The sequence below is a fragment of the Rhipicephalus sanguineus genome, chromosome 4 (genome assembly GCF_013339695.2).
Source record: "Rhipicephalus sanguineus isolate Rsan-2018 chromosome 4, BIME_Rsan_1.4, whole genome shotgun sequence".
In the NCBI taxonomy this organism is placed as follows: Eukaryota; Metazoa; Arthropoda; class Arachnida; order Ixodida; family Ixodidae; genus Rhipicephalus; species Rhipicephalus sanguineus.
The window spans coordinates 71,574,784-71,588,603 of NC_051179.1; the positions used below are offsets into that span (position 1 = coordinate 71,574,784).

General features: G+C 45.7%; 1 protein-coding gene across 1 annotated transcript in view; it reads left to right on the forward strand.

Annotated features, from left to right (window-relative positions):
- LOC119390227 (SEC14-like protein 2) overlaps positions 1–13,820 on the forward strand; it is a 70,391-nt gene that overhangs the window by 36,471 nt on the left and 20,100 nt on the right. The window contains exons 3-8 of the mRNA XM_037657793.2: positions 6,259–6,302; positions 6,421–6,486; positions 7,818–7,911; positions 8,735–8,829; positions 11,540–11,618; positions 12,799–12,879. Coding sequence (XP_037513721.1) covers positions 6,259–6,302; positions 6,421–6,486; positions 7,818–7,911; positions 8,735–8,829; positions 11,540–11,618; positions 12,799–12,879 — 459 coding nt within the window. The remainder of the gene's footprint in view (positions 1–6,258; positions 6,303–6,420; positions 6,487–7,817; positions 7,912–8,734; positions 8,830–11,539; positions 11,619–12,798; positions 12,880–13,820) is intronic.

Below are 13,820 nucleotides of genomic sequence, written 5' to 3' on the forward strand. Positions count from 1 at the left end.
TCACCGCGGTTTCCGGCTGCCTGACTTGCTGCGGCAGCTGTCACAGAGAAAGAAGTACGTCCTTAACGTATGCTAATGAACATCGCAGCAAAGTGCGAACGAAAACGAGTATCGATTTAAAAAATACAGGAAAGAAAACGCTGCACGCTCTTTCGCATGTAGTACACGAAGAACAGCGAACATCGTGCTCATTTATGCATGCCCTGACTCATACCTTAGGATAGAGGTAGCTGGTAAATATTATGAGGAAATAAGTGCTTCCGTTACGAAAATAGACGCGCGATTTCTTTCACGTAACGGATGCCAGGGGTGTTGCAGACGCTTCCAATGCCACATTTTTTTTTTTTTCACACCCCTCTTGCATATCTTTATCCGTGTAGCACGTGTAGCCGAGGTCATTACCTATGTTGCTCGCGACAACCGGCTTGGCCGCCTTCGGCGTACGCTAGTAATCGAAATTTCAATTCTTGCCACGGCGACACAAGGACAACGCGACGATGCCCGCCGGCTTCCCCGGATGTACCAACGGAAAGGCGTGCCGGGTCGCGCTGGCGGTCTTCCTGTGCAGCCGGGCCTGATGAAACAAAAGTGCTGAGCGGCTTATCCGTGATAAACATGTGCCCCGAATGAATTAAATGAGCACACACAGAGCGACCTCCTCCTTATGTAAGCACCATCACGACCGCTGACTTTTGCGTAATCCGCGAGCTTCGTTAAGAACGTGCTGTGTACGTGATGTATGATATATGACAATGACGCAAATAGATGACGTCATGAGTGCCCTGTCATGCGTGTATTTCAAGGTGCAGTGACTGTGACGCTGTTGCAGGAAAAAGAGACAAAGCAGATTTATTTATTTACTTTAAAATACTGATGCTCTACGCAGGGCTATTGCAGGAGTGGAGTACATTTTTGCAATGAACGAGAAATGGCTAGTTTGAAAGGGTGACATAAATGCAAAAAAAGAAAAAAAAACAACAGTGCTTCTATGAAATTTGACAGCTCCAATTTACGAAGAGAACCGGTTTTACTGTACATGTTCGGAAGGGCATTGTGGCAATTAGGGACGGAAGAGCAGGCCTTTTGAAGCGTGACTTCAAAATTTTATTTAATATGATTGCAATTGCTCGCCACTCTTCATTAAGGCAGTGGCGAGGTGTCAAACGAAGAATGTCGCTTTAACGAACGTTTCGACAAGGAGACTTGTATTTGCTGCGACGAAAGCTAGTCCCCTTGTAGAACAATTGGTTCCAGAGACATTCCTTGTTCAACGACTTGTCGCCACTTCAAGCCTCCCTTTGTCCTGAAAATCTGCCTGCCCTTATGTTAATGCCATATATGGCACTTATATAAGTTACATGCGTCCATATATGAGTATACACGTCCGCATATATGGCTACCGTTTGCCATATATGGATGCAAATATGGTCATGCATGGTGCGGCTGCCCATATATGGCCTCAAATGCAGCCATATATGGCAGGCCCACACCATCGTTTACATCAACTACAGCCATATATGGCGCTAAGTGCTGCCATATACACGTATAATGAACCATACATTTATGGCACCAGTTTCTGACATGTAAAGCACGCTTAAAATTCTTGACATAAAAATAGCGCAAAAAGACAGAGGACCAGTGAAAGAAGGACACAGATGGCAGCGCTGACTTGCAACAAGGTTTATTTGTCACAATCGTGCAATATATGTTTGCGCAGTATATAACAAAAAAGAAGCCAGGATAAAAAAAACGATAAAAGACACAGCCGTACATCATCATTATGACAGCGCGCCATGAACATCACGTGTAGAACATGCTGAAGAAAATCAATTTCTTTTCCTTGAAGAAGCAATCGAAATCCTGTTGACACACACGCTGCCTAGCCTAGACATTTCTGAAGCTTCATAACTTTCGTGTATCAGCTGGTCCCGATGACGTTGGGCCACAGCACAACGTTGGAAGTAGGGAACGCAGCCGCAGTCTCGGCAGGGAATGCCAAGGTGACCTGACACCGCTGAAGAGATGCCGTAAGCGTGCTCCTTCAGCCGCTCGTTTAAGCACCGGCCCGTTTGGCTGATGTACATACCTCTTGCCGTGGAACAGGTGTAGGGAGTACACCACCCCTTCAATGCAAGGGACAAACTTGTTCCGTTGCTTGGTCTGGTGCGCTCGATCTTTCTGGGAATCAGGATTAACGGCCTTACACAACCTAGACAGCCTGTCTGGGGCAGAATGAACCACGCCTACTTAGCATCTACTGGCTCATGTTTAAGAGCGAAGGTGTTCTTGGTCGAGTCTTTCATGTCCGTGATCCGTGGTAACGCTTGTAGGCCTCATAAACGGCTATGCGCCACGGACATTGGATGAATCCCACTACTCATCACTGGTCCACTAAAAATGAAGGCAACAGAGTCATCCCAACAAACGGGGACGGGCCACAGAAATCTGTGCAATTTATCAGAAAACTATTATCATCACAAACGCCTATGTGCCACAGAAATTGCGTAAATTCCACAGCATACAACTTCCACTAAAGAGGAAGAAGGCAACAGTTAGCCCAACAAATTGCGTGCGCGTTACTATAATCAGACCACTGTCACGTGATACTGTGTGGTTATAAGAGGTGTAGGCTATACTACCACCTCAAAGCTTAACAAAGAGTGTTTAATAAAGAGCAGTGATACAACATAACCTGAAAGACTTGCAAAACGTAGAAATGCGCAAGCCTGAATAAGGGAACGCCGCCAGTTTTGCTGTTTCGTCGGTGTCCGGGAAGCGGAGCTGGTTGAATTTGGAGGTTGTGGGCCACGCCGTGAATATAGGGAATAATGACAAACTTTCATTTGTCACGTCCCTTTTCATTTCCACGAGTGCGAGCAATAGTCTCTGGGTTCATTTTGGTGTCTCTAAGCAGACGCTCAACAACTGCGGTCAGAACATACAGCGGGAAACCAGCATCAGTGAGGCGTCCAGTTTGCTTACTAGAGCTGCACAGAATCATGTGATCACAAGACTTTCGCGGTGCACGTGCGTAGCCCGTCTTCGCAATAGCACGCTTCACAACTTTTTGAATGCGCCGATCCAAAAGGTGATCTAATTGGAGATGAGCACATACTCACCTTCAACCAGATAGGTAATCACCTAAATTCCATCTCTATGCCACTCCCTGCATCCCAGCGTGTAAAGTCACGCGTCTGTACTCTGCATTCCTCCTATCGCCACCATTGCTTCTACATAAGAGCTCCTCGGAGGGTGCTCTTCTGCCTAAATCATAGTAATCTGATCGCAAACATAGGCGGCTGCACTTTTCCGCCATTCAGTCAAACGTTGCAACGCCCTTCCCGAAGTCGTGGCCTCGCGCGCACGTTATCACGCATAATTTTCCGCGAAAGACAAACCTGACAGTTTTTTCATAAATGGGCATTCGATTTTCTACGTTCATTGCAATCTCGCTCATGCGCAGATGCCTCCAAAAGCTTATTTAGTATTAATTTCTTTTTTTTTCTTTTTTTCGACCGCTGATATATTCTTCTTTTTTTTTTTTTTTGCTGACCATCCTCGATAGATATCAACGTCTATCCTTCCCTACCGTTGCATTAAAATGTACGCTCCTCTCTCTTCCTTTATGCGAAACACACCGCGCTTATCGATAACTAAAGTGAGTTAGAGTAAATTAAATGTAGAAAGAAGCCTCGCCACTCAGCATTGACATCAACACAAGCATTCGGCAGCTTAGCGCGAAAAGGGGAAAGGAGGCAGAAGGAGGAGGGAGGGGGCTGGTCTGCTTTCTGGTTTCGCTCCCTGAAGTAAGGACCTGGCTTTCCGGTATTAGTGCTTATAGTAAAGAACTCGCTCTTTGTAAAAAGTACCATCATTTCGAATGACGACGGCATGCCTCATCGTATTCTTACCACCTGTAGCCCTAAGATGTTGCACTCGGCATGGCACCGTGCACGGCCGGGCGAAGGAACGGGGAAACGCGGTCGCTGCCTGTGACGAGCCGCGGCCAAGCGCGTCCAAATGACAACACGAAACACGGATGTCACAAGGATCGCGTGCGCACACCGAGTGGCGCGTGTCCGAGTCGCTTTTGTTTTGAAGGCAACTCGATTCACTCAGTGTTTCTACTGTTCCATGCAGTAGCATCTCTGTGTACGTAGTACAGGAACACTTCGGTTTGCCGAAGGCGGGCTTTTAAACAAGGATGCAATCGTAGGGCTTTCAAACGTGGACAGGGGTAGAAGGTCTACGCAAAAACCTTTGAGGTGTTCTTTTCATTGTTGAAACCTTGTTTGCAAGTTTGACATCAGAAAGAATGACTGCCTACTGATTTGCTCAACCTGAAGTCGTTCTAAGATGCAACAACCTTGCCGTGCAGCGTGTGGCGGAAGCACCTGTCATTGTGTTTTGGAAACTTATAGGTCGACCACACCCCCTCTTTTCCATCGCTTAGTTTCTTGGTACACTCGTTCGGTATCCAGTACGCTGCACCGAATTATGAAACTTGGAGCAAGGACACGAAGGTGACCTCCGTAGCTTTCTAGTGAAATACGACAGTGACGTCACCGCGATGGGGCGGGGCCAAGCACAGCCAGAAAGCAAGGATGGGACGGGGTACGTCACGCGCGAGCGCAAATAGTCAGAGGTGCGCACGTACTTGGCACGGTAACTCGCAGAGCTCACGCAACGTGAACCATCCTCCGTTTAGTGTATTCCATCCACGAACACAGCTCCGCAATCAGCGCCTACCCGAACGATAAATATCCTACGCTACAGCTATATCGCTGGCCTCACACCTCCTACTCCAGCGCGTAGGAGGAAGTTAGAGCGTGTGTGTGGCTCTCTGGCTTGCGTGTTGTCTGTAAACAAAAACAACATCATTCCGTAAGAGCAGCGCGAAGTTATAGTGATGAAAAATCATTAAACAGGGAACGTCGCTGGAGCCAACGTCTCGACGAGAGGACTTGTATTCGTCTCAGCAGCAACTGCCTTCCTTAGCAGCGTGTTTATGTGCGCCTTGCCCACTCTCCCCCAACCTCGAAAATTCAGGAGGATAAGAGCAAGCTCGTGCGGAAACAAGGAAAAGGAAAGATAAGATCACCGCTCAAACAGGCCGTACAGATGGTTAACTAGTGGAGCTGGAACGTGCGGCCCCGGTGTTTATCACGAGCTGGGATCTATCGAGGTGTCTTCCGTTGTAGCTTTGGATTTCTCTATCAGATGCGTGCTTCAAACGCTGCATTTAGTATCGTTGGCTTACAGGATATTAAAAACACCTACATGATTTTATGAGTAGCGATTCATGCTGCGGCGGTATCAAGCTATATATGCTGACACCTGAAGAAAAACTAATGCAACAGCGGAGATCATATGCGTAAGCTAGCATTGATTCTTCATTCTAGTTTCTGCGCACTCACGCACCGCCACATTTTTCCGCCTCCTAGCCATATGTAGCTTAGTTGTAAAAAAGAAAAGGAAGAGGAGGATATTGAGATAGAAAGGTCAACGTGACAAATGGCGGACCGGTGTAGCTCCGCCATTTGACACGCCGGCCTCTCTAATTTGCAGCCCTAACCAGCGGCTATATTTTGTTTTAAACATGTAGTATAATGCTCTAATAAACCTAGCACAAATAAACTACCGAATTTTAATCACGACAATGACAGATTTCTTTCGTGCGCCTCGCTCTCAGTGCACAATTCGTCCGGCTTTGACTGTCCATTTTCCCACCCCATCTTCTTTCACAGGGCAAATTGGAAACCTACGCCTCTGGTGCGGGGTACCGATCCCGGTACCTCCAAGCGATTCTAGGTGTTTTGTTTAAAGAAACCAGACGCAACGCAATGCCCTGTACAGCTGTCTGATATCTCGCTTCTACGGGGCACATCAGGCTTTTGGATCATGGCGTTCAAAAAGGTGTCCTGTTTTAGGCCATTCGAGTTTCGACACCGCTACGAAATGTCATGCTTTGTATCCAGGAAAAATATTAATGCTAGCTTTGCTTAAATGTCTAGTGCAGGGCACGTTTAAGTCTACAATGAACGATAATGTGCACACGGTGTGAAGCTGAGCGTGAATCTCTGGTTACTCGTATTGAAAGCTTTGCCGTTGCACAAAAACACCATAAAAATAGACGCGCGTGTTGCATTGCATGCGCGCGCTCTCCACAATTAAACAATGAGGGCTGGACCCGACATTTAGTAACCACACACGCTTTCCTTTTTTTCTTGCATGACCAACCTGGAACTTCGACAACAGCCCGAAACTTCGACATCCAGCAAGCTAAAGAAATGATGAAAAAGGCGAGTACTCCATTGCGAATCATATCTCGGCATGATATTCAATGTTGTAGGCTCTGCTGACCGCCGAAACGTCGCTAGTGAACGAGCCAACTTGAGAACACTGAGGTTTCGTTTGCAGTGTATTGCATGGAGGAAAGCCAACAACGTCGATGATTTCTCGAAGGATGACTACAAGCCACCTGAGGTAAGTTCAACCTTTATAGACAGGTAAACGAAGAGGAAAAGCAGGGAGGTTAACTAGGCACGTGCTAGGTTGGCTACAGGTTTACCAAAATGCGAAAAATAAGACACTCCATGAAGCATTGTAACGTTAGGGATAGAGAAAAAAAAAAAAATATGGCGGCTTCGTACTAGTGGTGTGAACCCTGAAATGAGAGCGGAGCTGTGTGGGTTTCCGTGTTTCTCTTTATTTTTCTTTCGTTTTTCCCATTCTTTCTCTTTCTCTCTGTTTTTTGTATCTGTTTTTTCTACCTGTTTCTATCTATTTCTTTCTTTCTATTTCTTTGTTTCTCTCTCCATTTATTTCTTTGTCTTTCTCGCTCTTTCTCTCTTTATTTCTCTTTCTTCCCTTTCTCTCTCCCTCTCGCTGTCTCTTTCTCTCTCTTTCTTTGACGTCCATTGTAAAAGCACATTTTACCGTACTTCTGGAGAACCGCCGCCTGCTTGATCCTCCGGTAGAGAGACCACTAATTAAGCCTAATAAAGTTGTGTGTGATTGAACCAAGACCACCAGAGATGCTTCAGTTTCATGTTGCCTAATTATGCTAATTAAGCCTAAGCTGATTAAACTGAGCCATAGTATATCCAGGCCTAATTAAGCATAGCTGAGCAAGGTATCCACTAATTAAGCCGAGCATAATTACACCTAGATAAGCCGACCTAATCAAGCACAATTAATACAAGCAATCCAAGTCGAATTCCCAGCTAGGCTTGTGAAGCCAAGCTCGGGAGGATACTAATTACTACTGACCGAGTCTGTACTAATTAAGTCCAATTATGTGTAATTGGTGCTAATGATGCCTAAGCTTAATTAAGACTCATTAAGTTGTGTGTGATCGACCCAAGCCCACCGGAGATACTTGAGTTTCACGTGGCCTGATTAAGCTAATTAAGCTTAATTGAGATTGAGCCAAGCCGAAACTAGGTAGGAGACCACCAGCTCCAGTGTTACTCAGCCTTGCGCCTCTGGTGCGAGCTACAAACATTTGTTATCTAGGAAAACCTTGAACTATTCGTAAGAAAAAACACTTCAGCTAATCCTGACGCTGGGTATATTATTAGCGAAGGAAGCTACCAATTGTTAAATAGCGCTTAAGAGTAAAAAAAATACTGCCGTGAAATCGGTCCCTTTATTGCTTTTTTCCGAGGCGACAAGAGCCTACTAGCACTAAATGAGCTACGGTTGTTACTCTCCCATTTCTGTTAGTATTTGCTTCACGTACAGCAAGTAAAATGATAATATTTGCAATTTGCCTTAACCTGTATCTCATCTTCCTTGCTTCTTTCCTTGCACAGTTCGTGCACAGGACCTTGATCGGTGGCATGTACGGCGTCGATAAACAGGGCGGTCCCGTCTGGATCTACCCGTTTGGAAACTTTCAGATCAAGCGTGAGTACTTGCCGCAGTTTCCTCCCAAATTTAATATTTCATTCGTTTCGTTTCTACACGCCGACACATCAGACGAGAAAACGCCCGAGTGAGAGTGAAAAAAACATCTTCTGTGTGGACAACGAAGACGCCGTTGAACATAGTGATAGGGGTGCGGACTATATTTCGTAAAGCTTGTGTGAAACTGCAAATAAACGATATAGCAGCTAGTGAAGTGGCGGCTAAAAACTTTCACACCCGAGAAGCTACGTCCACGCGTTATGACGTCAGCACTAATTATTCTATAGCTTGGCACATATTAGTCATTTTGGCACAGGGTGAAATTCGCAAGCTAGTGTACTCCTTTACTTTCAACTGCAATCCATAATTAAATGAATGGATAACATCGACCAAATTATGACAATGTCTTGAAACCACATGTAGCCTGTTCGGCGCCATATAGGTAGTGTCACCACCAGCCTTCCTTTTCAGTTCTGTGATACGCCTTAGCGGCCGCAGCAGGAGCTCAAACGACACATTATCTTTTTTTCACATGCCCCAGGCAGCCTTCCTCAAGGCGTTTACACAAAATGCACACTGCGACTTGACAGTGCCACTGCTCTATTAATAACTTCAAAAACGCAGTGCTGAAACCTTGGTCGACTAGTGCCATATTTATTTTTGGTGTCATTTTAAAGCTGCTTAGATGTGCAGCGCCCACATACCATGTTGTCTAACTTAACCACATAATATTCCCACGTTGTACTCGCTGACCTCGAGGAGCAATGTCGCACGGTCGCCGACACGGCCGTCTGTAATCTTACCCGAACGCTTCTTCCTCCAGCATTCCTTCGTGGCTGCACAGTCAAGGAGATCCTCATGTACATGGCATGGCGCTGCGAACAGGGCATGAAGAAGATGCGAGAACAGTCCAAGAAGGTGAGCAAATTGTACCTCGTCACGAAGACTGGGTAATGAGGCTTCCCGCATTGCAAAACAAATTAGATATGTGATGTAGCCGGCTTCAGCGACAGTGTTGGTCGTGTAAACATTATTTGACGCAATAGTTCAGAAAGTCAACATGTTTTTAACCATAGCTGACGTGACGCAGTGTGGTGTTGAAGTGCTCTGTGGCAATGACCTGATTATGTGGGCGTTCACATCTGCGTGCGCGTTTGGAAGCTCAATTTACGCAAGCGCTATTGAGCGGTTGAGCGCAGCGCCGTCACGAACTACATGCCGATCGCGGTGGAAGTGTACATCACAAAAAAAGCTTTCTGATTACACGAAAAATGGGGAGTCTTCGCGCGAGTGGTGCGAAGACTGAGGGAACGGCGTAGCTGGTGGCGTTCCCCTTTTCTTCCCTCCTCCTGACCCTCATATCACTCCTCGTCACCCTCACCTCCCTTCCCCACCACTTTACTATACTATACTACACACGGCTATGCAATGCTTTACCCTTTCCCCTCCCCTTTACTCCCCCTCACTTTCTCTTCTCACCTCCTTGCTGTACTATAGTGTACAAGGCTATGCAATGCTTCACCCTCTCCCCTCATCATTTCTCTCCTCATCACCCTCACATCACTCATCCTTACCGTCACTTAACTTCCCACCCCCTTGCTGTGCTGTACTATACTATACAGGCATATGCTTGCCTCTTTCCCCTCCTCCTTATTCTCGTCCTCACCTTCACTTCCCTTTCCCACCACCTTGCTACACTATACTAAACAAGGCTATGCAATGCTTCGTCCTCTTTCCCTCCTCCTCAACCTCACTTCCGTTTCCCACCAGCAACGCATTCACATGGTTCCCATAAGTGCTTGTACTCTGTAGTGGGGCTTGCCCGATTCCTGTGGCGCATAGCCGCTAACTCGTTTTTCCAGTCCATTAATCACACCTTAGCCCGGCTTTAACAGTTCCGCTGTTGAAACATATATCTAGCTGCGTCTGAGGTGAAATCGTGCGAGGTTTCTAGGCCTCCACAACTAGTGAACAGAAAGCAGTTACTCTTGTCGCATCGCCGTACTACATCAAAGAATGCTTTCGCGAAGACGAAATTAGACGCATATTCTACAACTGCCTTGGCCAACAATGCATTCAGCTTTCTACAGCAGTGTGATGTCGCCGCATGTGTGATAGGCAATGAAGTTGTGCAGTGCCGATGTTAAAGAAATGCAACAGCTGCCGCTATATGCTTCTTTCCGCTAATAGTTATAACATTTGGACTTCGGTTGGTTATTGAGCTTGTACGAAGTGCCCTGATGGGTTCGAGTATCCCGCATTTCTTGGCTTTTGTGGCAAACTATCAGATATTTTGAAGGCTTTTGGAACTGTAAGAGCTTGAGTAATCAAATCAACAATAACTGTGCCCCCTCATCCAACCCCTTTTCTAGTTTCACGGGAGGTATTTCTCTCTAACAAGTAGGGATCTTTTCGGAAGGAAACGAGCCTGGTTTTCCTAGAGTTTTCCTGTTCTTCGCAAAATCTGACATAGTGAATGCTCCGGGATATTGTAATCACGTAGTAAAAGTTTCTGTCAAGTGACTATACCTTTTTCGATGCACGCGATAACTTAAATAAACGTATAAACGTATCGTTTTTTTTTCTTAACTATTATAGCTGAATGCCTACATACCAACTGGGCTGCTCTAGTAACGTAATCGTGCTTTTTAATAAAAGTTCTTAGAGCTATTGGATAATCACGTAGCCCCTACGTCTTACTTACGCAGCAGAATCGGTGAACATATGTACCAAGGGAATAAGCTATTTCGCCTGCGAATTGAACAGTTGTGCGGGCAGCGTCCAGAGGCTAACCTCAAAAAATCAATCCATCATAAACACAGCGTCCCATAACGCGTTCGCCGCAGCACCCACCAGCGACTCCACCAGCTGCTAAACAGGGTTGTCGTTGGTGGCTTCCTTTGTGCCAAATTGGCTTAAACGCGAGTAGCTAAATTGTCTAATCAACGCCAGTATTCCGAAACGAGACAGTCGACTGCTTTGAAGTTTATTTCACGAGATATACACTTATTAAGTGCATAACTATGTGCGAAGTTGCACGTTGTGCTTGTTGGCATGGTATACTGTGGAATTCGGAGATCCGACAGATTTTATTTGTTAAGAGATTCCCCTCGGCATTTCACCTCTGCTGACATAGATGTGGAGTCCTCTGTAGATTGAAGCCAGGGGAGGGGGGGGGGGACCTCCCCAAGGACTTTCCTTTGTCAACGGATTTTCCTTTGCCGTTTCTCATGCTCTACGGGTCACCAGAGCGCGCGTTGTTTTTCACGTGCTTCTGTTAGCTCCTGAAAGCACTTCGTAAAGTCCAGCTACCGTGCCGTGCGCCGTCACGCACGATGTAGCGTGTGATTCATCTCTGCTTTCTTATGCATTCTGCGGCTTCTTTGAATGCCTTCGGTGCAAATGCAAAGGGGACTCTTGACCTCTCGACTCTGCTCACCATCGCTCGAGCGCGATGTCGCTTTCATCTCGACGAAGTGTTCGTGAAAAAAAACCTTGTTGTACAGTAATCACCGTCGACAACCTAGATGAATAACGTTAAAGACTAGCGCCTGTAACAATATCTCCTTGTTCTTTTCTTACCTCTCTCTCTTTCTCTCTCTCTCTCTCTCTCCTTTCACGCTCACAGTTGGGAAAGGTCGTGGAGACGCAGGTAGTGATCTTCGACTTCGACAACTTCTCCATGCTGCAAGCCCTCACCGCCGAAGGCAAGGAAGTTTATTGTTTTGTTTTGTTTCTACGGCGAAGTTGTCTTATTCTACCCTGTGCCGTCGTCGTCGTAGTCGTAGTAGTAGTAGTAATAGTACTAGTAGTAGAAGTAGTAGTAGTAGTAGTAGTAGTAGTAGTAGTAGTAGTAGTAGTTAGTCACGCAGGCCACGTGATCAAGGGTGAATAAATAAGTAAATAAACAAAACGGAATGATCGTGATGATGATGACTTTTTGTACCGAGTCATAATCAGCATCATCATTACAGCTTTGCTGTGCGACGGTTTTCACGGCGTGAAACTGGCTGATTTTCTTTTTTTGTTTGTTTTATTTTTCATATAAAATCTACTGCCGAGTTAGCCGAGATCCACGGCCATAAATACGAGTACGTGTAGAAGTAACAAAAAGTGGGCGAGTTTGCGGTAATTATTTAAGAAAGGTTTCCAGCGCGCACAACAAACAAAGGCTTAAATGAATAAGAATATTTCGCGCATTTTTCGCATTATCTTTCAGATTATCTTTTGAGTTAGCCTGGGTATGTATAATATGTGTGTACTTCCTTTTCACCGATGAAACTGAGTTCTGAGTCAGCGCTTTTAAGTCGTCGTCTTTTAAGTATTTGATTCTTGTGTGCGCGCTGAATAATTTTCATGCTGAATTATACCAGCTTCCTTACAGCTGAAGATATACGCCTGTTACAATGGTTTGTACCTTTCAGTCCCGTTCACAAGCACTTGCGTTTATGCGGGCGGTGATTTAGCGTCGTATAACTGCGAGATACATTGAGCTTGTTTCAATGGCCACGGACAACTGACGAAGAACTGCGCGGCGCGTAATACACTGCCTGCCTCCTTATCTATGACGCCGTGTCTTTCTGGTCAAAAACCTGGTCAACGCGGCTCTAAAGCAATGCTCTAAAGCAATGTCAAGGCATTAGTTTTTAAAGATGAACAAAGTTAACGAAATCACCTGTTTAGATAGACGGCGAAAAGCACCGTACGGCTGGTGTACAGGCAAATTCAAGTGCTATAAGTAGATTAATGATTAAAGCAACACCTAGGGACTTGATAATGTTTTTGGACGTGGCTTCCTCACATTCTTCTTTTTTTAATTCATGTTCTATAATTATTTTTATGAACGGTACCTTATAGTCATTGCACGTAATTTTTCCTCCTTTCCAGCTGTGAGCGCAGTGTCCGCATTTATTCGAATGTACGAGGCCAACTACCCAGAGCGGTTACATCAAGCCTTCGTCATCAATGGTAAGCAAGAGTGGTTGTCATTGCGCCTACGTAAATAGTTTATCCCAGGTCATATTGCTTCATTTATGGAGATCCTCCCTTAGTGTGTCCTGCCACCCCTATGCGCCAAACACTTAACCGAGAAGATTACGAAATTTGACGCAATTTCACCAGGCATCTCGGTAAAATAAACTGAAGGTGCTGTCACGTCTAGTTTGTTTTAACTAATATGCGCTTCGTGTACGCGTATAACCAAGCCAGTTGAACCGAATTTTATCCGCAACTGTCCTCGCGTCACAGATGATACGCAGATAAAATAAGTAGTCTTCTCTATCGACCGCCATTTCAGATACCACTTTGATTAGCTCATTCATCGGCTTAATCACTGGTACTGGGTAGGACTGAAGGAATAGCGCACCTCGAGACCGCGTGACTTCTATAGTTAATCCCTTACAGTACATACATTACATCACGCTCATAGCTCACATGCACTTGAAGCCAGCTAAAGCGTTTGACCAAACCCATCATTCTAAAAGCAGATTAATGACACCCTATGGTCGCCATATCGGTTGTTTATCAAGGCATCCATGGCTAAACGTTAACGTTGATATAAATGTAGCCCCGACATTTTGATCGGCTGATAATACCGCACATTACTGATCTATATGGTGTTGCTGGTGGTGGTGGTGGTGATAATCGTGGCGCCACCCACCGCGATGGTCTAGTGGTTATAGTGCTTGACTGCAGACCCGAAGGTCGCGGGATCGAATCCTGGCAGCATTGTTGTACTGATGCCGCAGTAGCTTCATGCACGGATCCGAAAATTTGGCCGAGCAGAATTTTGCCCTTTTTTGGCGGGTCACGAGCACACTGACATCAGCCGCACAATTTTTCCCGCGCGAACGCTGTGAGCAATCATCAACTTTGACACAAAAAGCGTCGAAATCTACGGGCACCTATCG